Source organism: Strigops habroptila, chromosome Z (genome assembly GCF_004027225.2).
Source record: "Strigops habroptila isolate Jane chromosome Z, bStrHab1.2.pri, whole genome shotgun sequence".
Lineage (NCBI taxonomy): Eukaryota > Metazoa > Chordata > Aves > Psittaciformes > Psittacidae > Strigops > Strigops habroptila.
Window position 1 is genome coordinate 19607125 of NC_044302.2, and position 24309 is coordinate 19631433.

Sequence of the window (24309 nt, forward strand, 5' to 3'; positions counted from 1 at the left end):
AAATGTCCTTGGTAGAGATTGTTCCAGGGATAGGTTAGGAGCACAACCCTAAGAAACGGAGATGGACTGGCAGCCCCCAGAGCCGCAGGCTGTACTTCTTTAACCAATTAGTGTTACTATGTTTTACTTATGTACATGGAATGGAAAACATGTTTTGGGGCTTAGTTTGATAGATGTAGGATGGAGACTAGTTCAGCTCAAAACTCTAGAAAAGATTTATGCTCATTTTTAATATTAATTTGTCTTTTCTCATTCTTAGAACTGCAGGTGTGTTTTCTAGGAAAACAAAGCACTGCTAGTAAAGGAGCAATCTGATCCTAGTTTGATTAATCTTCTCCTTACCAGGTTTCTTCCTAAGACTTTTTGATTACTTCCTTGGTGTGTGGAAAAACATTGTACCTTTTCCTATATTACAAAACCATCATAATATATCAGTTATATAGGAAGGCTAGTCCAAATGCCCTTTAAACTAATTGGAATGCTTACCTTTGCTTCAACAAGCCTTTCTATTCAATGTGGTGTGATTTGGGTCAGACCCCTCTTAAAAACAAAAACCACAAGATGTTCCAAAAGTAAGTCTTCCGGAATGCTGACAGGCACCTTCAGTCCTCCAACAGCCTCATCCTTGTAAGTGTTTCAGATGAGGAGATTAAAGTGGATAATTAACATGTACGAGCTGCATTTGCAAGTTGAAAAAATGTTTATTGTTTATCCCTTAAAGACTGACTGCCTTGCTCAACACTAACCTGACTAAAACCAGGAGGAAGATTATCCTAGTTTTTATGAAAAATGTGCTTCTGAAAGCAAAGAACTGACTGGCTAAGGCTGTATGAAATTCTGGCAGCTATCTTATGGTATCTCAGCTAACACATTCCCTTTCTTCCATCACTGATACTCGGCCAGAAAGAACTCCTTTGTAATACCTGATATAATGAAACTCTATAGACTTGAAATTAAGGCTTTTTTTAATGTGTTGCTCAGACACTTTATGTCTTGAACTACTTTCAAAACACCTTTCTGTTTAGGAGTTTAAATAAACCAGCAAGGTTTCGTTTGGGTTAGGGGGATAGGGGGTACCTGCTGGGCTCCCAACAGATGATTCCCTCAGTAGACAAAGCACCTCTGGAGATGTGGGCTAGTGGCATTCAAATGCAGTGCACTATAGTCTGTATTTCCTAGTTTTCAGAGCAATTCTGTGGTAAGCAGTGTTCTGTGGACCTCTTGTGTGACACCTCTTTCCACTAGTGGAAGCCGGTTGCTGCTGAAACTAGCAAGTTTCCTTCAAGGAGTTGTTGCACATAATCAGCCAGAGATGGGATTTTTTCCCTCAAGGCTCTTTTTCTCCCTCTGCCAGCTGTAACTGGTGAACCTGCCTTCCCGTGCTAGGCACATTCTTTTGATGCACCAAACACTCCTTCACCAAGCTGCTGAAATATCTGCTCTGCTCCAGTGAATATGCCAGTATTATTCCCAAAGTGGTATTGGGCAACTAATTTCCAAAAACATTGGCAGAATCTTTAAAGGACTAGAGTTGATATTAGGTAGAAGAGGTTTGGCATGGGATTCTGCCTGACTTAATTTTTTCATTTCCCAGCATAGTCCCAAACACAAGCTCTCTGCTTCATGGCATGCTGCTTTGGACGAGCTTATACCTGTACCCGGGCACGAAGCCATCTTTTGGAAGTTTTAGAAAAGTATGTTGCTGCTTGGCTGAAGAAATAAGGAACAGAAAAAAATAATTTGGTAAGTTTCAGCAAGGAACTTTTGTAGGGAAGAACCCTTGGAGGCAGCATAGTTGCAATATATGAGTCATCTGAAACACATTAATGTGAATTGGGTAGAAAAGTCACCATCTGCTTCTCAGAAAATTAAGTTAATTATTATTTCTAGAAGATTAGGAAGAGTAGGGGAGAGTGGATAGATGTTTAACAAGTTGACCTTCTAAAGTTCATGGAAGTAATTTCTCAGTACAGGCTAAAGATAAGATCAGAACCTGTGGGACAAACATGCATCCAGAATAAATGCAGCATAGAAATAGTTTTAACACAAAGTTCAACAAACTTGCTGTAAGAGAATGTTTGTTTCAGTTATTCACATATGTATTTGGAAATAAATGCTTGTATGTTGGAAAATATGCAAAGTTTCTGTAGAAACTGCAATTCTGTAGAAAATTGCAACATCTTGTAGAGATGTGAAACTGAAAAATAATGTAGCTGTATAGATGCAGGAATAAGCTAAGTCATAGTTCCTATAGTGGCCCATTAGACAGGGATTTTGAGGGGGTTTCAGCAAGAATGACTGATGTGAAATGCACTCTATCCTGGTGATGCTGAGGAGTTTAGCAGCTCCAACAGAAGAGATGCCTGTTTACACCAGAACATGCCTGAACAGTGCTTGGGTATGTTACAGGATGGCACGTGGCTGAGGAGGGTGTCTGCAGAGGCTTCTAAAGCCAAAAAAACCCTACTCACAGCATGCAAATGTGAACAGAGAGGAAACCGTCAAGACTTTATACTGTATGCACTTCATTTCCAAGATATGAAAGTATCCCAAAGCTAAGTGGTACTCAAAATCCTGTAGCAAAGTTTTGTGGGAAACAAAAAAAAGGCATATTTTTTAAAATGATTTTCCATTGTAATAGTTTGTGTTAATAACACAGGTGAAAAACTGCATAAAAACCAAAGGGATATATTGCAAGCTTGCATAATTCTGTAAATGTATGTAACAAAAGTAGCTTTAGTAAAATAATATTAATCTTATTCTGTCTTGACATCAATGGCTGCCATAACATTTGACCTGAAGTGGAAAGCTTTGTTTCAGAACTTGAGGATACTAAGCCTTGTGACAAATCCTTTCCTCAGCAAAAGTACTCAATCACATGTCTACCCTTAACCGTGAGTGCAGCTGCTCTTTTGTAATCATGTGTATGCTTGAATTCAAATTAAAATACATGAAACAGAAAAGGAAGGTAATTAAAGATAATTGTTTAACAATGATAGTTTTTTTTACCTAGCAAAGCTTGTATGAAGTACAATTTATTTCCCAATATAGTTGTGCTCATAGTTGGTATTTTTATTCACAGGCTGAGCTGAAGAGTTGAACAAAGTGTACCCATGTACACTGATGGTAGTGAAACTGTTAAGTGATATGAGAAAATGAAAATTCCTTTCAGAACAGAGTAAAGCATGTTAAGATTTTTTAATCTTTAAGATTTTTTTTTTTTAAATAAATCATGTAAGTCAAGAAATGTGATTTCTTGGTGGTAAAATTTCATTATGTTTGGTGCAACTGAAATTAGGTTAAGTGGAAAACATGTAATACAAATTCTCTCAACAGTACTTTCAGTGGAAAACATTTGTCCAGAAACTCCATTCTCAGCTCTAGAGTCTCGATCCTTTGCAGTGCATTTTTCAGTGCCAGTCAGCACACTGGAGTGATTCTGGGCCAGGAATTTGTAAGTGCCACAGAACATGTCTGTAGCAGGACGCACGACTTGATTTTTTTTCAGAGGCACTGACTTCGCAATGCACTAAATGCTGAGTGCCAAAAATCCAGGAACTGATGTTTCCATTACAGCTTACCACAGTGGAGACATCAAACATCAGCAAATTGACAGCTGGCACATGGCTTATTCCTGCTGCTGAGACATTTATGAATGCCTAGCTGGCTTTCTTCACAGTCGCTAATAAAAAAGCTTTTAATATAATTCAGTGGGCTCAGGGGTGAGAAAAGGATAGGGAAAGACTGCAGGGAGAGAAGAACAGATATTATAAGGTAGGTGACTGTGGAAGATAAAGTAAGAGACAATAGATGGAGAATAATGTAGTACAACAGTGGAGAATGATGTAGTACAACAGTGGAGAATGATGTAGTACAACAGTGACTTAGTTGTGTGCTGGGATTGTTGGCCTGAAGCAGAGAAGTAAAACTCTAAGGAAGGTCAACAGAATGGGCTGTTTTTCTAACAAGCCTGCATGCAAAAGAAGGTTTAACATTGCAGTGTGGGTAAGGAGGCACACAGAAGACTTGACTCTTCCAGACTCAACAGCCTCATCTGTGTTTACCGGTTGCAGTAAGGGTAGGGAGTACTTTAGAAGTCCTGCATGTTACCTTGGTGCTGCTTAAACCCACTGTGTCTATTCCAGATTAGCTAAGGGTTCAGTACATTTAGTTGCTGTGCATGTACTTGTCTCTTCCAAAAATGCATGAGTAACAGCACTCCTGAGGCAATCCTAGGAGTGACTTGCATAAGCTCTTCACATATGCTTTTTTCCCAGGTGAGAGTAAGAGCAGATCAAGATCAAGCCAGAGGATGGAGTGCCATACGAGCAATTCGTGCTTCTCTACTGCGTTTACCTATGGCCACCTCCCACGTGAGGTACAAGGTGAGAACATGCTTGACCTTCAGTTATTTTGTTGAGGTTTCTTTGTGAAAAAGAAGTATCCAGAGAAACTCCAAGGCTTTCCACTCTGCTTTTTATCAGGCATGTGGGTGACTGCACTGGTTTGAAGAACAAGCTGTGCAGTGCTTCTGTACTGTCATAACTTCACACTTTTGCACAATTTCTATGTGTTGTCTCACACTCTGGCACAGGTCCAGGCAAGGAAGCTCAGTTGGAGTAGGGAATAGCTTGAACTTGAATCTAAGTTCATGATAAATAGTTCTGTGGAACTGTCAGCTTAGTGCTTACTGGTAGTGAAGCAAATCAAGCTCTAGGAAAGGATGGAGGCCAAGCTAGAAGGCTGCTGCATAAACCTGAGGTTTATGTGCTTAGATTACTGGATGGTGTGCTCTTTTTCTCATCTCAGCATATGAGAGATCTGGAGAAGTTCTAGAGGAGGCAAACCAGGTTCATATAAGTATGGAACAGTTTCTGTATTTGGAATAAGTCAGAAGACTGAGAAGAATCTAAGTATATAGAGCTGAATGGTGTGGAGAGATCAGTCTCCCTTTGATACAAGTACTGGAGACTATATGTGAAATTACCAGGAATGCAATGAAAATAAATGAGGCACTAGCAAGTGAATAAACCTTGTCAGATTTCAGACAGCTCCCTCAGCTGCAAAGAGCTGGAGGTAGGGGAAAAGACAAGCAAGCAGGCAAGACAAGCACGCAGGCTTGTCCTGTTCTCTTCTGTGGGTGTCTGCTGATGCCCACTGCTGAGGATGGGATACCAGGCTAGGTGGATTCTTTGGGTCAGCCTCGCCTGTCTTACATTTGTGTCTCTACAGGCAGTGCAGATGCAAGGAGCTGTAGTTACCAAGTGTGATAGCTCAGGCATGTGTTCAGGCACAGCAAGCTGCAACAGCAGAGGCACGGGCATAAGCTACCCATGACATGGCAGAATAGCTCTGATCTGCAGTTATTGCTGATAGCCTTAAATGTTAACCTTCAGGGTGTCAGGAGTGCAAAAGAAGGTTCTTTGGTAGAGGTTTTGCTTGGTGATTCAAACTTAGCATTTTCACAATCAAGGCAAATATTGACCAGGGAACCAGAAACACCTCCTTTTCATCTCTGCTTGGGACAATTTCTCTGGCAAACCTGAAAAACTGGGGAATGCTGCAGCTGGTCTGGCAGCTGCCAAAAATGTGAGTGGATTACAGATAAGTTATTTCTCTCCATAGAATAATTATTGGCAAGGGCATAGGACTAATCTAGAGTTTCTCATTTCTGGTCTAGAAACAGCTGCCTGATGGAAAATAAAAAAAGCACACTTAAAAAAAATCAAGCCTAAGTCATTCAAGTAGAAATACACCTAAAACAGGAGTAGTAAGCTTTTGGTAAAATAGCTGGGGAGAAGAAGTAAGGAAGACACCTTCAATAAGATTTCTTCAGAAAAAGCAACTTGGACAAGATCTTCCATGGATTTTGGTTTTTAATCTGTTAGATGCTGAATATGTATGTTGAAAGATAATCTTGCTACAGCAGCATTGCACACTTTTTTCATTGACCTATATTCAGCTTTAAGCTTTGACATGTGCAAAAATGGGTGACTGTAAGCTAGATGTGGAATTACACAAATCACTAGGCATTTCTAAAATAAATGCATTGGGGAATTAGTTACTGAATGGGTTTATTCTTGTGCAGAAATCCTGCCTCTTTCTTTCCAGTAAATTCAGTGCACCAAATCTTTTCAGAGTTCATAGTGAATATTTTGTATGTTCCTAAACCACACAAATTACTCCAGAATAGCACATTCTATTTTACAGCAAGCACCAACTCCTTTCATGTTCCAGCCTCCTTAAGCTAGTTTAGAAACAGAGCTGTCAATTACAGGTGAGAAACCTTGACCTATGAAATAATTTTGTTACACTTTAATGCATTACTGTTATACTGTGACTAAGTGATAAGATTGTCTTTGAGAAAGATCCTGGTTTGTCCAGTTTATGTGGAACAGTTCCAAGGGACTTTAAATTTCACTCCTGGCAGTTCATATTGCAGTGCTTGGCACTACTGGAAGGGAAAATTGGGGTCTAAGAAAAACTTGTGTTTGAGCATATCGCTTCAGCTGATCTTTCAATGTGCATGAAAGCCCTCTTAAGAGAAAGGGACCAGAGACTCTTAAAGTTACAGCAGAAAGAAAATGTTGCAAATCAGGAACATCAGAATGAGTGACCTAGATCTCAGCAGCATCTATCTCTGATAGTCAGTGTCAGCTGCTTAAGAGAAAGATAAAAATAAACCCTGAGGGTAGGAAGTTGCAGGATAACTCTAGCACAATCCTAATCCAAACCTTCACAGCTAAAACCTATTGTGTTCTGCTGCAGAAATGCTTATATTCCTTTGAGTAAATTGATGATGAGGGCTGTATTAGCTCTGGAGGCCCTTAGTTGTGAATGTTTCTAAGCCTTTCAGGAATGCTACTAAATACTTTATCTTGATTAAGTGATTTTTGATCTCAATAAAGGAAAGAACTTCAAAGTTGGGCTAAAGAGCTGCTGAATGGCTTAAGATGTGTCAAGGAAATGAATCTAAGAATGTCCAACAGTTTTCTGCAGCCCTCTTTATAAAATTTTGTGTTACTGAGTTAAAGCAGCTCGTTGCTCCTTTTCCAGTTTTGAATTACCCACTTGTATTTGAAAATCACTGTTTTTTATTGAGGGAAAATATGTACAGAGAACATGTTCAGTGCTCACAGTTAGGCTGTCACTCCTACTTCAATGTTTCTTCTCTGTTGGTTATTCCAGTCAAGAAACAATGAGGGTTAGCTTTTGTGGGATATTTTCTGCTTTGGGGCATATGCTTGCCAAGCTGCTCAGTCTGGCAAATTATAATGTGATACAGCAGCTTATTAAATTAAGCTGTCAGTTGCTAAATGCCAGTATAGAATAAAAGAACATAACCGAATACTGACAGTAAGATGTTAGACTAAAGGCTGTGTCTTCAAATGATCCTGATATCCTGAACTCATGTAAATATTTATGAATATATTGACATTAAGATAAGAAGAGGAAAATTCTTTTCTAGCTTCATGTGCAGTTTAATCTTTGACTAAGTCATAGCTGCTGTTTGTTTGAAATGAAAGTGCGTATGTTTACTTTTTCCCCAAACCACATAAATATTGAGATCATGATGGAGATCTGGGTGCAGTGCATGTGAGTTGAGCTTTCCTCTGCCTGTTGTACTTGGAACATATAACCTGCGAAGGACCAGTCCTGGGAAACAAGCATGGCTGTAGTCCCTCGAGCCTAAGGACTGTACCTTGTTGCATCCTACTAGTTTTTGAAAGGAAGCATATGTGCTGGGAAGTAGAAAGCACACTAGATTTGGCTATCATCCCCATACATTTGAGGAAAGGACAATCATCCTGGCCTGTTTTCTAAGGTGGACCAGGGGAAATGCATATGCAGCCACCCAGTACTCTGCACTGCTTCTCCAGATGGGCACTTCACATGTGAACTCAGAGTGACTATATTTTGGCAAGATATCCCACAGCATAGTGGGCTACTTCGTACTTGCTAGGAACATCTTTTTCATGTTTATGCAGACTAGCTAGATCTCTCCTAGTGCTTTCCGTTACCAACCCCTTAGCCTGTTTACAGAAGACATGCAAGATCTCCCAATAAGGCATTTTTCTTATCCACTAGAGTGCTCACAAAAGTCTTTACAGCAGAGTATCCAAAGATAATGGCTGCATGAATGTAGACAGCTTCAGAGCTCTCCTGGGGAGTATGACTGATTCTTACCTCCCCAAGTTTATTTCTAAACAGATGTTTTCAAGACACAGCGGTGGAAGTGGTTGATACCTCTTGACAGTAAAGGGTGGTGAAAAATCTTTGATTTAGTCTCACTGATTTAGGAAGACAACATTCTTAGAACAGAGAATGATATCAAAATAATGAGAGCAGGGAAAAGTAAAACTCACTGTTTAAAAATAGTTCCAGCAAAATGTAGGGGTTTGCTTTTTACTTCCTCAAACAATTTTCCAGGTTACCCAGACGGAACCATTTCAATCATTTATCTGACTGGGAGGTCAATGTTCCTTTGAATAACAAATGGGTGCAGTGAACCTTTATTTCTGTCCCCTTGGACCCAGCTGCCTAAAGACTGCAAGAAGTATGCACAAAGAACAGACATGGCCTTGGCTGGGGCACGGGAAAGTAGGATACACACTCCAGGCCAAATCTTTCTTTAGAGAAAGCCATGTGAAAACACAAGTACATGTAGGAAGTCACAACTTCTGGGAGCAGAACTGGGTGTCACACTTGCAAAGTTGCCTAAGCTGCTTTTTTTTGTCAAGCCTAGCAATTATCTGGGCTTCCCCATGGCTTTTTTACCTTTGTCATTTAGCAGAGCAAGTAACATACTTCAGATATCCAGCTCCTATCAGAAGTGGCATGGCCACAGCTTGCTGCTTCTGATCTGGGGCTGCCAGGGCATCTACAAGGAGCATCTTGCTGATGTGGGTCCCGGTTGTGGTGTTGGTGAAAAATGTGGGGTTTTTTTAATTGAAGCAAAAAGAATCCAGGTAAAATGTTCCAGTATTGGCGTCAAACCATTTACTATCATTAAATGTGTGGGTTCTAGTTTTGGTGAATAAGCTTACAGTTTTGTCAGTGGAAGTTTTCCTGTGAGAAAAAGGTGGAGATGCTTTAGATAGCAACAAAGCAAAGCTGAATTTTAGGTACTGCACAGAGTTCATACAGACCCAAAACACTTGGTCAGGTTTTTTAACACTTGAATTTGAGATTCTGCCCTAGATTAAATAATCTGCACTTGGGGGTGGGTGAAGCACTTAATGTTTTCTTAGCAGAAAACATGCAGAATTTATGTATGTGTTTTACCATAACTGAAAGAAACACTAAAACATCAAAGCACTGCTGTGGCCCACGGAGGATCACACTGGGAGTGTTCCTCTAATTATGCAAAAACGGCAGAACATGAAGTTCTAATGTGTGAAACATTGTCGTATGTCATGATAATTTGGCACAGAGTGATGGTACACCTTAAGACTGGCTGCAGGGAAGGGTGGGTGCTAGAGAGGTACTGTAAGAAGCGTTCTGCTGTGAGTTGTCAGCACCAGAGCTAACAGCAACGAATTCTGATACCAGATGTGTGTTACTTCTTAAGATCCCCCAAATCAGGGCTGTCTGACAGGTTTCATGAGTAGGACATGGATGAGTAGAACTTAATGACCTGAGGAGAAAAGTCAATTGATAAGAAGGAAATTTCTTGGCGATAGTGGATGGTCCAGGTGCAAAATGTTCACCCAGAACAGTGCTATGGCTCTGTCCATGCTTCCTGGCACGCTTTTCAAATTTTACCTTGGTAAAAACCAGCATCAGCTTTTTGGAGTTCTGAGAACCATATCATGACCGACCTAAAGGGGAAACAGACTGACCTTGGGAATAAATGAACTCAGGATTGCTGATACTGTGAATTGAAGAGTATGACTTGAAGGTGGAATGAATGACTACCAGTGAAGTATGCTCCTTTTTCCTGTAGCGTGAAACCTTATCAGGTGGAGTTTGAGTGGTGCAGTGTTTTGAATTCTTCATCTGATAGGGGATGATTAAATTAGTTAGAATTAAATCTGGCTAGGAATGTGAAAGAGAACAGGAAAGGATTCTATAGGTACGTAGCAAATAAAAGACAGACTAGGGACAACATGGGCCCTCTCCGGAAGCTATTGGGAGAACTGGCTACCGTGGATTTGGAGAAGGCTGAGGATCTTAATGACTTCTTTGCCTCAGTCTTCACTAGCAAATGCTCTGACCACAACACCTAAGTCTTGGAAATCAGATGCAGGGACTGTGAGAATGAAGACCTTAGGCCCACTGTAGGAGAGGATCAGGTTCAAGACCATCTTAAGAACCTGAACGTGCACAAGTCCATGGGACCCGATGAAATCCATCCACAGGTCCTGAAGGAGCTGGCGAATGAAGTTGCTAAGCCACTGTCCATCATATTTGAAAAATGATGGCAGTCAGGTGAAGTTCCCGATGACTAGAAGAAGGGTAATATAACCCCCATTTTCAAGAAGGGGAAGGTGGAAGACCCAGGGAACTACAGACCAGTCTCACTTCTGTGCCTGGCAAAATCTTGGAGCAGATTCTCCTGGAAAACATGCTAAGGCACACGAAAAACAATGAGGTGGTTGGTGACAGCCAACATGGCTTCACTAAGGGGAAATCCTGCCTGACCAATTTGGTGGCCTTCTATGATGGAGCCACGGAACTGATGGACAGGGGCAGAGCAGTTGACATCATCTACCTGGACTTGTGCAAAGCGTTCGACACTGTCCCGCACGACATCCTTGTCTCTAAATTGGAGAGACATCAATTTGATAGATGGACCACTCGGTGGATAAAAAACTGGCTGGATGGCCACATGCAAAGAGTTGTGGTAAATGGCTCGATGCCCAATTGGAAAACAGTAACGAGTGGTGTCCCTCAGGGATCGGTGTTGGGACCGGTCCTGTTCAACATCTTTGTCGGCGACAGGGACAGTGGGATTGAGTGCGCCCTCAGCAAGTTTGCCGACGACACCAAGTTGTGTGGTTTGGTTGATACGCTGGAGGGAAGGGATGCCATCCAGAGGGACCTTGACACGCTTGTGAGGTGGGCCGATGCCAACCTTATGAAGTTTAACCAAGCCAAGTGTAAGGTCCTACACCTGGGTAGGGGCAATCCCAGGCACTGCTACAGGTTGGGCAGAGAAGAGATTCAGAGCAGCCCTGCAGAAAAGGACTTGGGGGTGTTGGTTGATGAGAAGCTTAATATGAGCCGGCAGTGTGCACTTGCAGCCCAGAAAGCCAACCGTATCCTGGGCTGCATCAAAAGAAGTGTGACCAGCAGGTCAAAAGAGGTGATCCTGCCCTTCTACTCTGCTCTTGTGAGACCTCACCTGGAGTACTGCGTACAGTTCTGGTGTCCTCAACATAAAAAGGATATGGAGCTGTTGGAGTGAGTCCAGAGGAGGGCCATGAGGATGATAAGGGGGCTGGAGCACCTCCCGTGTGAAGACAGGCTGAGAAAGTTGGAGCCGTTCAGCCTAGAGAAGAGAAGGCTGCGTGGAGACCACAGAGCAGCCTTCTAATATCTGAAGGAGGCCTATAAGGATGCTGGGGAGGGACTCTTCCTTAGAGACTGTAGTGGTAGGACAAGGGGTAATGGGTTCAAACTTAAACAGGGGAAGTTTAGACTAGATATAAGGAAGAAGTTCTTTACAGTGAGGGTGGTGAAGCACTGGAATGGGTTGCCCAGGGAGGTTGTGGATGCTCCATCCCTGGCGGTGTTCAAGGCCAGGTTGGACAGAGCCTTGGGCGACATGGTTTAGTGCAAGGTGTCCCTGCCCATGGCAGGGGTTTGGAACTAGATGATCTTAAGGTCCTTTCCAACCCTAACTATTCTATGATTTGCCTAGCTACCATTATGTGCTACGCTTGCCGGTATAGAAGCAAATGTAATGCTCTACCTCCATGCTTTGTGTTTTTGAAAGTAGAGACAAAGATACAATTAATCCTTTACATTGACAGTTCTTAATGTCGTAGGTCCCACTTTAAAAAAAAAGGTTTAGGAGAGGTTTTTTCTGTGCAAATCTGAAGCCCTCTGAAGCCCTTTAAATCTGTGTCCCAAGAAAATGTTTTTGTCAGTTTGTGCACAGAAAGAAGCTAGTCTTGTTAGTCAACTGCGTACTCTGACAGCTATGAATACAGATAGTGCAAAGTCATGCTGGAAATGTCTATATAAGCTTTTTACATGGGCACTTAACTAATCTGAATAATACTGCTTGCAATATATCAGGAAGAAAACATAAGTGAATCACAAAAATTTGTAGGTCAAAGGCTGGCTGCCAGGCCAAGTGCAGATTGCACAATTATTTCCTCTTCTGGAAAGTTTGCTCAGACAAGAGTGTTGGGCTGAATGATTTGTTGCTAGACAAGGTACACAAGGAGAAACACTAACATGGGTATATATTCCCTGTGCTGTTTTTGTTGAGATATCTATAAAAAAGAAGCCCCCAAATTGATGAATTCAATTGTCTTATTGTACAAGCAAATAAAGGACACTGAGTTATTGTTGTGCATGCACAATTTCCTGTAAAGAATTGTTCTGTGTGCAAAATAGATGCTAGAGCTTGTGGTTTTTGGAAAGATATCCTGGCTTTATTTGCAGAGGTAATAGAGATTCTAGTTTTCCAAATTCTAGTGGGAAATGGAGAGGATCTCCTCTTTGTACATAGAGGACAACTTTATTTCTGGAGGTTTGCACACATAGGTGGTAGTCCTGATTTTACTGCTTATAAAGCCAGCCAAACCATCATATGATTTCCTCTTGTATCAATGGTATGAGCAAGTATGGACTTTAACGTCTGTGTTCTTTAAAAAAACTAGTTACAGGGCAGTCTTAAATCACCTAACCAAATAAATGTTGTTGTTTCTCTGAAAGCTTAATTTTTTTCCTTCACTGACATGGATACATTTGTTACCTGCCCATGAATATCTGAATAATGCATATAAAAGCCTTCTGTCAAAAAAATGAGTAGGAGTTCTTTAAGAGCTCTATGCAAATAAAGGCCCAGGCAACTTGAAACAGACCTTAAAAAACCCACTCCTCAGTCTGACAAGTATTTACCAAGTCAGAATTTCAGAGGGATCAGTGTTAGTTTAAATTCAAAATGAAACAATGGCTTCATATTTATTAAAACAACTTACTCTGGTGGAATTAAAATATATTATGAAGTATCCTGCTTTGATGTGGGTCAGAAGAGGATAGAATTCCTTCTCATGAACTATTTTTATCTTTTATATCACATGATTGAAAGTATGCATCTTAACTGGGTATCAGCAGTCCTCCTGATTCCCTGGAGCTAGTAGCCGCAGAGATGAAAAATGCTTCACTTAAGACTTGAACTGAACACTTTGGCACAACTTTAATTCATTTGTTAAGGGCATTTTAAATTTAGCAACCTTAATAGATTATTCCACTGAATTGAGTAAGATACGAAGATTTTCATCCAAGGTGTGTTTTAAGTTTTACAGGAAGTGGTCTGACTCATTTTACTGCTACTGTGCAACAGGTTTATAAGACTTCATCTCACTGAAGAAAAAAAATATAAACTGAAGTCTATATTTTGACTCCCACTGTATCTATTATATAATAATTAAGTGAAAATAAAACCACAAACTGTCCAAAGTAGGAAGAAAGTAATCACATTTTCTTGTCCTTTTGTGGTCAAAAAGATCACTAGTTTCATAGCAAGCATGCAGTGCTATCCTATCACTTTTATTCCCACCTGCAATTATAACTAGATGTTTTTCTTTGAAATACAGAGGAAAAACCCAGTTCTGCCACAGGAAGCATTGCATTTTATGAAGTCTCGGGTTTTAATTTGCCCTAAAGGTTAAAAAGGAAGACATTTATTCAAGACAGGACTTCCGCCATGCATGGCTCTTATAAGCCTGCTTTTGCTGTAGTTATGTAGTCAGCTGAACATTACTAAGAGGAAGATCACTACCTCATTCATTCACAAGCTGGGAAGGGAAATATTCTGCTGACTCATGCTTATAACTATTTTCTTTGCTCCGCCTCCATTCATTCAGCTCCTCCTCTCCTCTCTTACTGCTGGTAGCCTACTATATTTAAACAGCTGCCTTAGAGCAGAGACAGGATTCAAGGCTTGTAGTTTGGTTGGGTTTCCTGAGTGTACAGGCATTTTCCTAAAGATCCCACTTCTTCTCATCAGACCTCCTGCTAAAGGTAAGAAGGCTGTAAGTAAATGTAGAGAGCTCTGTGTGGTGTACTGTAACATTGCTTTTCTGAATATCACAAGTGTGTTTTTAGGAAGGTATTATTATGAAGCTGAATTTTTTCCACATACTTTAATTGTGTTTGTGGGATAACTGGCCTGGCACGTAAGATGCAAGGGGTGGGGAACGGGGAAACAAACTTCAGAAACTCGTAGGAAAGCATAAAATGTAAAATCTATTGAGATTTCTGCTCTTTTTCAAAAAAAAATAAAGAATAAGATTTTAGAAACTGCTGGTGAAATGAATGGGTTGATGAAGAAATTAAGCTGGAGAAAACTGTTGCCTTTCTCTTAGAATTGTTCTTGTTTAAACATGACTGTCATAGTAGCTCTTTCTGTCTCTTCCATTATTTATATACTGACTGCCCTGCTCTCTTGAACTCTTCCCATGCCCTGTACAGGTCACACTTGGTGGTCCTTACTTGAGCAAAAGTTTCATTGATGTCGTAGGGAGAGCTGCTTGCATATGGCTGTTGTAACTTGGCTTTTTATTTCTGCTGAAGATCACTTAGTGTCATTGTCTTGCTAAATGCATCTTTCTAAATGCTCCTCTTTCATGTGTGAGAAGGTACAGAATGGAGGAGGAGGAGGAGGGTGAAATAAGGATGTTATCATGGAGCTAGTGGCTGCTGGGTTTACTCTCTATCAGGGTGGGATTGGGTGGCATAGTGCAATGGCAATGAGCCAAGACAACCTTTCCTCTAAAGCAAACAGGACTGCCAGGCTGCCTTCTCCTGTCTTGTGCCTTTTTGCCCCCTTCAGGCTCACCCAGAAAAAGGCTGGCACACAATAACATGACTTTGCACCCAAGTCTTACAAATGGGTTTGAAGACTTGTTATTTATATGCTGGCTTTGCTGCTCTCCTGGAACTGCTGCCATATGCTGTATTGGGTTGGTTCAGCAGTCCTTGCTTCCAGCAAAAATCCCATGGGTGTTGCTGGGTTACCACTGTGTACAGGGTGCATACAGTCTTTCCATGCACGCTGCTGCAGAGTGCTATGGAGCAGAAACCTGGAAGATTGGTTCCAGAGATCTTGCTTCCCTCTTCCGGACTCCCAACAGTTTCACAGAAATAAGATGTGCGCTCTGTGTTAGGAAAAAATAATCAGAACTTGTCTTCTTGTGTAGTACAGCCATGGAGAGGGATTTATTTGTTACCATGGAGAAGAAATCTCTGCTGCCCTTCAGACAGGTACTCTGGTTTAGCTGATTTGAGAGGAATACCTTACTGGTCACCCTAGTGTCTTGTTCCTTTGGTGTCTCTGGCCATCCCAGGTGCTAGGGCTGAACTCTACCAATTGCAATTCTGGAGCTTTGTGGTAGGGAATTATTTGGGGGTAAATTTACACATCAATCTGCTGAAGGCGGTGCAGGTTTTGGTTCATGTGGTGGAACCTACCAAAAAGGCTGGGGAAATGCTTGGGCAGTTAGGCTGTGCTCCTGCAGCTACCAGGGTTGGATTAAGTGTGCCTTAAATGGATGATGCATGCCTCAGTATGGACACAACACACTGAAGGGTTCATCTTCTGTAGTGCATGCATCTACTTTTGAGTCTAAGGTAATTTAAGTTACCTTGGGAACTTAAGTTTTCTTGAAATCCAACTCTCTTCAAAGCCAGGTGCTTGAAATAACTTGAATTTGAAAGCACTATTATGTCCTTTAAGTGGTTCTTGCCCTGTCAGGCAAAGTGCATGAGTCTTAGACTAATGTTTAGTTAAGTGGCAATAGGCAACGAGTGAATGTTACTAAACTGTGATCCAAAAATTTGGACAATGCTACTAATTTTGAATTCAGCTTGTAAGCCTTATTTTGTGCCTCTTTACCTGAATGAACCCCATCTTCATGGGGTCTAGCACATCCATGGCGGTATATTGGTGTATATGAGAATTGTCACACCCTTGCAGGCAAATCCACTTACGAGACTCCTCCTGAAGCCTGGGATTCTGCAGGTTCTGAACTGACCTGTGGATTTCTGTGTGCTCATTCAGTCACTTACCACATTACTGTAGTTGCTGGTCATGTAAATGTCAGGCTTAAAGTGAAGCATTACACTTGTAAGATGACATTTGCTGCTATACCTGTGTCAAAGGCAGTGATGTGCCAGACCTTATGGAGTGTGCAGTGGGCTTGCCAAAGATCTTTCTGCACTGAAAAGGGTGTGGAGAGCATGCTGTGCTGAACAAAGTCAAGCCAGTCAGTCTTTTTTTTTTTTTTTTACTCAACTTTCCAAAATGAGAGTAATGTCTTTATAAAAGACTCTATTCTCTGTAGAATAACCTAAAAGCTTATGCTGGATTTCAAAAATCTCATATTTATTGTGGTAAAAATAACTTTTAACTTCTCTATATTAGTGATGGTATAGTTGAATTTCATGGAAAACTAAAGTCATTATTTGACATGGTGGGATTCCTGCAGGAATCGCAAAAAACTTTGATTCTCTGTTCATTAAATATCTAAAAATGATTATATTAGTTTGTAGATTACACTGTAATGACACCTTAGTCTCCAAGATAATTATGTGTAATTTGTTTAAAGGCTTATTGTTTGCTTGTTCAGACCAAGAACTCTATTTTCTGGAAAACTAGCAAAGAAGGTTCAGGAACTAAATTGGCACTTCTCAAAAAACTCTGTAGCAATGGAATGGTACATATTTGAAGATGCAGCAAGATTTCTAGCCTTTGGGTAGCAGTCTTGAGTAAATGCACGAATTACTTGAAAAAGTACGAACTGTTCATGATAATTATGACCATTTTCTACACAGTGTGGGCAGAAATGAAGTTTTCATTAACAAGCTGCAACACTTCAGTTACTGTAGTCAGAGGGTTTCCAAAGTTACCAGCTCTTCTGGAGGGACTGGAATCCATGTGTGGAAGCGAAAGATAAGGGTTCTCACCTTTTTTTTTTTTTTTTTTTTTTGGTGATATATAATCAGGGAATCATCCTTCGGTTTTGGGGGCAGGAGGAGAAAAAGATAAGGAGGCCTATCCTGAGTGTGGAAGTGTAACGTGACTGTCTGTAATGCAAGGATAATATTTTAGATCCACCTGGGTTTGTGGGCTGTAGAAAGTCATGGGGTTTTCTAGTCAAAAAAGCAAATAATTCAAAGCTTATTTGTTTTAACAGGTAGACTCCAGGACCTAAATGCTTCCAGACGGAAAGATGTATGCATTATTGACCAGACCCCAAAATAAGAGTGGATTCAAGCCACTGCCTGTTGTGATCATAGGTAAGCTTTCTCTTGCCAGCATTACTGTGTTCTTTCATGCTGCTGTTGCTTTTGTTCTTCAGGTGCTGTCTTCAGCTTTTGTTCCAGGTGTACTTATTCAAGCCAGAAATGCCTGACCACTGTTTCTGCATCCTTTCTGTAACAGCCAAACTTCCTGTAGTACTAAAAGAAAGACCACTAAGAGTTGTGGGAGGTAGGGGACCAGGTAGTTGACACACTAAAATATATGCCTCTTTTTAAACAGTAAAATTGGTAACCTTTTGGGCATCGGTTCAGCTAGGCCTGTTTTTTCTGTTGGATATTTAGAAGGGTTTGAAACCTTTTACTACAGATAGTTAATGAACTTGCTGTGAAGTAATGACCCATAGTGCTTGGATTGGAGGTGGGTTTGTTTGATTTTTTTTTTTCTCCATTGTGTGTGTTTAGAAAATGCTCCACACGCTGTTAAAGTTTCTTGAAAATTTTCAGAGTTCTTTTAAAATGCAAGTCAGCTACACTGATTTTATACAGATTTAGTAGAATGGTAAAAAGCTGTGGGTTTTCTACCAGTTTAGAAAGCAGGTTATGTAGTAACCATCTTGTCTCCTTTGCAAGAGAGGAGCTTTGTAACGTGAGGTGATTGAGCAAAGTCCAAGTAGTGATGTCAGTGCCTTCCCCTCTGTGACTGATTGTAATCTGTGCTCAAGTACAGGTGTTGGACCCTGTTTATCTAAGCATGTGTTTAAATGCCTTGTAGGGCTGGGTTTCTTCCTTATCTGTTGCCTAATTTATAGTATCCAAGAGATGTAGTCCAAAGTTAGAGCACCACATAAATCATGCCTAATTATCGCTAACAGCAAGTTTGACAAGGTTACTCCTACCAGCAGGTTCTAGTCTGAGAGTGACTTCATACTGCCCAGTTGTACAAGTCTTGAGGTGGGAGGGAGGCTATTTTGGTACATACCTGTGCTACCCAGGGATCTGGTGTGGAGATCTCACTAAAGCTGCAAAAGTACTGGTGTGCAGATGTGCACTCTGAGGAGGCTGTTGGACTGAAGCAGCTCAGCTGTTTCACTGCAGCTGGATGTTTCACGCAGGTTCCAGCTACTTCTCCAGGCCCTGCTCCAGGAAGCCTGTGGTGTCCCTCCGCTGTGCTGGCAGCCTCATGAAAGCAGTTGCTTTCTAGAATAGTTTGAGCCCTAGAGGCAGCTGTACATGTGACCATCCATATCAAACGTAGACGTGGTTCACAATAAATCCTCCCATGTGTTGCTGAGTGTTGTGCACTCAGGTGATTCAGTTTAGCTTAGGTAACTTCTTGTACTTCCTAAAGCAAAGTAGTAACCTGAAAAATGTTATATTTTACTATACCTGTAGTTTAGTTTGCTTTTAATTTCTGTTGATTTTGGATAACTTTCCTGCAAGCGGAATATTCCGAACACTGACCTGCAGCTGCTGGTTCTTGCTCAGCACAGCAGACTTTGGCCCCAGCTGAGACACGTAACTGCCCTTCACATGATTCAGCTTGCTGTTAAGCTTTACAGCCTGAGCCTCCCTCTATCTCAAATCTGCAAGCAGCAGCCTTTGCCCCAGTCACTCACACATGCAGCACGGGCACTGCTTCAAGGCAGGCTGCTGTGTCACTTTAGCTCTCCTCCCCTACATCGTCACTGCATTATGTAATGGTGGTTAGTCACATACTGGTGAGCAGCAAAGCCTGAGCAGCCAGAGAGGCTGACACCTAGTTATGCAGACACTGTAAAATATTAAACATGCTGGAGAACAGCCATGGGAAAACTTTCCACACGCTACTCTCACTAGGCTTTGGAGTCACATAGATCAAGTTTTTTCCACTGGCTGTTGGGTGGTCAGCAGGAGGAGTTCAGCCATCCAACAGTCTGTTCAAAGTGCTGTATTCTGGGGAGTTGTCTTGGCATGGCAGAGTGACTTTTTTCCTTAAAATACACTGCCTGAAGTACCGTGGTGGGGCTGGTTCCCATTTGAAAGTGTCCCCGAGACCTGTTAGTCACAACTGCTACTGCCAGAAACCCCTTATTAGATGGGATTTCTCACTTAGAAGAGCTGTTTCCCTTTCTCTTCAATAGTAACTCTCTTTTCTGGACTTACTTTGTATCCTGTGCACCGTGAACTACTCTGCATGGATGTGAAATGTGCATCCAGGAGAACTGAGGCCCCCAGTCAGTATGGGACCAGTTTCTAAGCCTTTAAAGTAATGAGCAGTAACTCAATTCATCAGCATCCTAGAGACTTCAAGCTCCAGGCGAGGTTAACCTCTGGCTTGTTTAACCCAGTATATTTTCAGCAAGTTCTGAAGATCTTGCAATGCAAATAGATGCAACTGAGGTGGAGAAGGGGACATAAGGGTAAAATGACTTCCCCAACTCCACCCAGTAGGTCAGTGGTCAATCTGGAATAGAAAGTCCCCTGTATCCATAGCAATGTTGTATTTGTTGAATTGGTCTGGATATTAGAGCAGCCCATTGAGAAGCATTTCTGTCTGCAGGAGTAGAAATTTTTGTCCATTGTGTCTTTTTAGGGAATGGACCTTCAGGAATATGTCTCTCATACTTGCTGTCAGGCTACATCCCTTACTTCAAAAGAGACTCTCTTCATCCTCATCCCATTCTTCAGAAGAAACTGGAAGAGGCACGAGATGTCTCTATTTTGGACCAGGTTTGTGTGAAGACAAACAGTATAATATCACAATAAAGCATTCTAGGGGCATATTAGAAGTGATAACCTCATCTGAATTTTCAACGTACACAGACAGAATGAGCCTTAAGCAAAGTACTTTTAGTTGTCCAGATTTCCCTTGTATGAAATGCCAGCATTGCTGCTAAGATCCTTGAGGTGGTCCTCAGCGTCTGTGTGCCAGTAAATAAGCTTCACAAAAGACCAAGACCACTGATCGGAAGTACTGGAGTAACAAGCAGTCTGCTGCCTGGCAGGACATGAATTTTGAGCATCTCTTCTTCCTCTCTTTAGGATCTGGAGTATCTATCTGAAGGCTTGGAGGGACGATCCCACAGTCCTGTGGCTCTTCTGTTTGATACTCTTCAGCGTCCAGACACAGACTTTGATGGAACAGCAGAATCTGTCCTTACTTGGTGGCATGAGATCGACAGAGCCATCCCCCACCTGGTCCTTGGCAGAAATGCTCCTGGAGGTGCCTGGCATGTATGTGAATGGAAGCCTTAGGTCTACATGTTGTAAGATAGCCAAATGTGTTGACTGGAGATGCAAAAGCTCCTTTAATATGCCAGTCAGCCACATCTGATTTTATGTATATAGGCAAGCAAAAGTTTAAAAGGAAAAAAGCATGAAATGCATTTATATTTCCAGTCTTTTGTTCTTTTTGGAGAACACAGATGGCTTCATGCATGACAGCGGATCAAGGGAAATCACTGATTTCATGATCTGTGCTATATTGAAACATGACAAAATTTGCATTTCGCTTCTTATATTATGTAACTGAAAGTCATTTTACTCTGTTTTTTGTTCCAGTCTATCGAGGGCTCTATGGTTACCCTGAGCAGAGGGGAATGGATGGGACTCCCAGATCTCCCATTCAAAGACTGGCTAAAGCAAAAGAGAAGGTAAGATACCTATGGTGTGATTAATTGCAAACATCCAGAGGTTTGGGTATGTGGAGTGGAGAGGACTTCTTGAGTGTAGCTACTTATCTGTTATGGATCATTCTACTGAGAGAAAGAACACCTTCCCACCCCTCAGTAAAATTCCATTCTGCATTCAGGGATTCAGGTAAAGTTGTGGTGTGGCTTGGAATGTGTCCTTCTTAACAACCACTGGGGAGATGGATCACAGTGGCCACAGGTTCTCAATAAAGCTTGGAAAAGCCATGGTCATCCAACTTCTGTGTCTACTGCTGTTGTCCCAAATGACAAGTATAATCAGCTCGGCTACTGTGCAGCCTGAGATACTTCTGCTCTTGATGTGTAACAGTCTTCAAAAGTCCAGGAGTTAAAAATGGAATTGAAGCAAGATGTGAGAGGAAGATACAGATGAGCAACCATGTTTTTAGGGATGAGATTCCTGCTAGAGGAAGCTGCCTCTGTTTAGCATTTTGTTGACCTGAGTGCTAGCTCTATATACCAGTGATAACTTTGCTGAAGTCAAGGAAACTAGATAAGTCTTCTCTAGTAGTGCCAGGATAGATGGCTCTAGGATACATTCAGTGAAAGAGGGGAGAAATTCCAGTCTTTTACTTAACTGCTGCTTGACCTTCATTTGTATTATATTACAGAGGCCTCAGAAACAATAGAGCCACAGCAGAAGACATTGCTCAATATTACCAACACTATGTGGTGAAGAAAGGACTGCAGAAGAATTTCAGATGCAATACTGTTGTGACCTCTGTGAGGAAAGTGAGTGCAGATAGCATCTCCAACCACACACAGGAAGATCTGCAAGAGAATAGTGATGACTCACTCTGGAACTTCAATGAGAAAAGCACAGAGGTCTTTCAGGTGGATGGCTTTTTCAAAACTATGAAAGGTGATAAAGAGCCCTTCTCCATCTATGCAGAGAATGTGGTCTTAGCTACAGGAACATATGATAGTCCTACTTGGCTTGGGGTCAAGGGAGAGAACCTTTCCTATGTCCATCACCAGCTGTCTGCCCTAGAGGAAGCAGTGAAGAACAACAGCATTGGCATTATGTCAGATCCAGTCTTGATTGTAGGTGCTGGTCTGACAGCTGCTGATGCGATTCTCTTTGCTCACCATTGCAATATTCCAGTAATTCATGTTTTCCGGAGACGAGTCAGTGATCCAGGTCTTATTTTTAACCAGCTCCCCAAAATGATGTATCCTGAATACCACAAAGTCCATCAGATGATGAAAGAACAGTCAGCTGCTTGTGCAGGGCCCTATGAATGTTATGTTAGCCTTCCTGAACATCATGTGCTATCCTTTGGCAAGGACAAGAAATGTATCTTTCAAGAGAAGAATGGCCACCAGAAAGTTTATAAAATTTCCATGGCTCTTGTTTTGACTGGCTCAAACCCCAACCTCTCCTATCTGCCAAATAATGGCATTGACTTGGCAATGAACAGCAGCCAACCAGTCAATCCAAAGAGGAATCCCATAGATGTTGATCCATTCACCTATGAGTCCACTCAGGAGAAAGGACTTTATGCTCTAGGACCTTTAGCTGGAGATAACTTTGTACGTTTTGTACAAGGAGGGGCTCTGGCTGTTGCCAGCTCTCTGTTAAAGAAAGCAAACAAAAATCCCCCCTAACAAATAAGATCCCTATGCTAACTGTGTCTAAATGGGTTACTGCTGTTCTCTTGAAGAAGCAACTCATCTGATTTGTACATCCTCAAATGTAAAGCCCACTCCTGATATCCTCCAAGGTTCTGCAGAAAGTTACTAAGTCCTTGCTGAGTTATTTGAGAAAATTAAGTCACCAAATAGAGTGGGTTTCACACATGGTAGTACCTTCAACCCCTGGAGATTCAGCTCCTTGCATGTATAGCTGTGCCTAAAGGCTGAAGGGGCTTTGAATCTTGTGCCTGGAAGAATAGAGTGCAAGACAATATTTGTTCTTCTATGTAACACCTTCCAGGTTACTGGCAATTAAATTGGGGAACAATCAATGTTTATTATTTCCAGACATCAGGCTGACAACCCTGTGTGTGTCAGTGTCATACAGTGTTTTTTCAATAAATGAAGTAAGCTGTTGTGGTTTTATTTGCTCCTGTGCCTTGGCTGTGTGGTCTTATTAGACCAGAAATGACTGACAGATGCTTCAGGTACCTCTCTGGCATGTGAAGTGGTACTCTGCAAATTAAAACTGACATCAAACAATCAACCTGTATTGTCTCACTGACCGCAGCACCAAGCAATATGTAGTATCTTTTTAATCAAGAGATTCCTTTGATGTTGTTTTTTCCTTCTTGAGAAGAAATGGTACTGATTTATAAACACTTGGTTTACCATCTTGCAGCTTTCTACTTCCCAAATCCTAAAACTCTAATAGCCAAATTCTTGGCAGCTGCTGTCAGAGATAGCAGAACTAAAGGGTGCTACTGGTCTGACTTGTAACTACACAGTTACTGTATGGGGCTTCTGCTGCACAGTATTTCAGAGAGATGCAATATGTTATATATTGTGTGAAATTCTAATGTGATTTTTTTTAAAAATAATATTATTTGTGTAAAGGGGAAATTGGCACAGTCACTTTTTGATAGTTTTATGCTGTATATAGCAAACTAGTTTTCTAAAAGATTTTTATTGGCAAAATATTTTGTTACAGGCTTTCAGTCAGCATTTTGAATGAGCTTGGGTGGGTGGGAATGATGCATTATGTTGCAAACAGGATTCTCAACAGACCAACAGGGCCTTCATACCTCTCACAGGGAAAAAAATCTGTCTCAGAGCTAATCTTATTTGACATAAAGACAGACTTTGCTCCCTGTGCTGCACTGAAATTCACTGACATGACAGGATGCTTCATGTGCCTCTGGAAAGCTCGGTATGTGGAGACAGTGGCTGTAAATCAATCAGCCTCAAGTTGATGTGTAAGGAGTTTGCCTGTGGTGTTGCTGTATCACACTTGAGTATTTTTCTACTGACTATTCCTGTATGAAATTTTTCAATAAAGGGATTCCAGACTTAGTCTCTGTGTGTTTTTTAGCTCTGACTTTGAATCTCTGACCCAGAGAAGATCTAATGAACTTTTAATCAGCTTCCTGGCAAGCACCAGGGTGTGGCTTGTATTTGCCAAATCCTACATCTTTCAGCTCCCTAGGAGAGATGAACTGATGCCCTTTTCACCCTGCCTTATGCTCCTCTTAGGAGATTAGGT

General features: G+C 41.4%; 1 protein-coding gene across 6 annotated transcripts in view; it reads left to right on the top strand.

Moving 5' to 3' along the window:
- Positions 1-14063: 14063 nt before the first annotated feature.
- Positions 14064-24309, top strand: part of NECAB2 (N-terminal EF-hand calcium binding protein 2) — a 108787-nt gene continuing 98541 nt past the window's right edge. Inside the window, exons 1-6 of one of the 6 annotated variants that reach the window (XM_030511360.1) lie at positions 14071-14202; positions 17376-17478; positions 20015-20151; positions 20464-20655; positions 20983-21074; positions 21743-23633. In XM_030511360.1, the coding sequence (XP_030367220.1) occupies positions 17394-17478; positions 20015-20151; positions 20464-20655; positions 20983-21074; positions 21743-22739 (1503 nt within the window). In that variant the 5' untranslated portion in view covers positions 14071-14202; positions 17376-17393 and the 3' untranslated portion in view covers positions 22740-23633. Of the gene's footprint in view, positions 14203-17191; positions 17301-17375; positions 17479-20014; positions 20152-20463; positions 20656-20982; positions 21075-21742; positions 23634-24309 lie in introns of those variants that run through there. The other 5 variants (XM_030511361.1, XM_030511362.1, XR_003994978.1 and 2 more) reach the window with 5 other exon arrangements.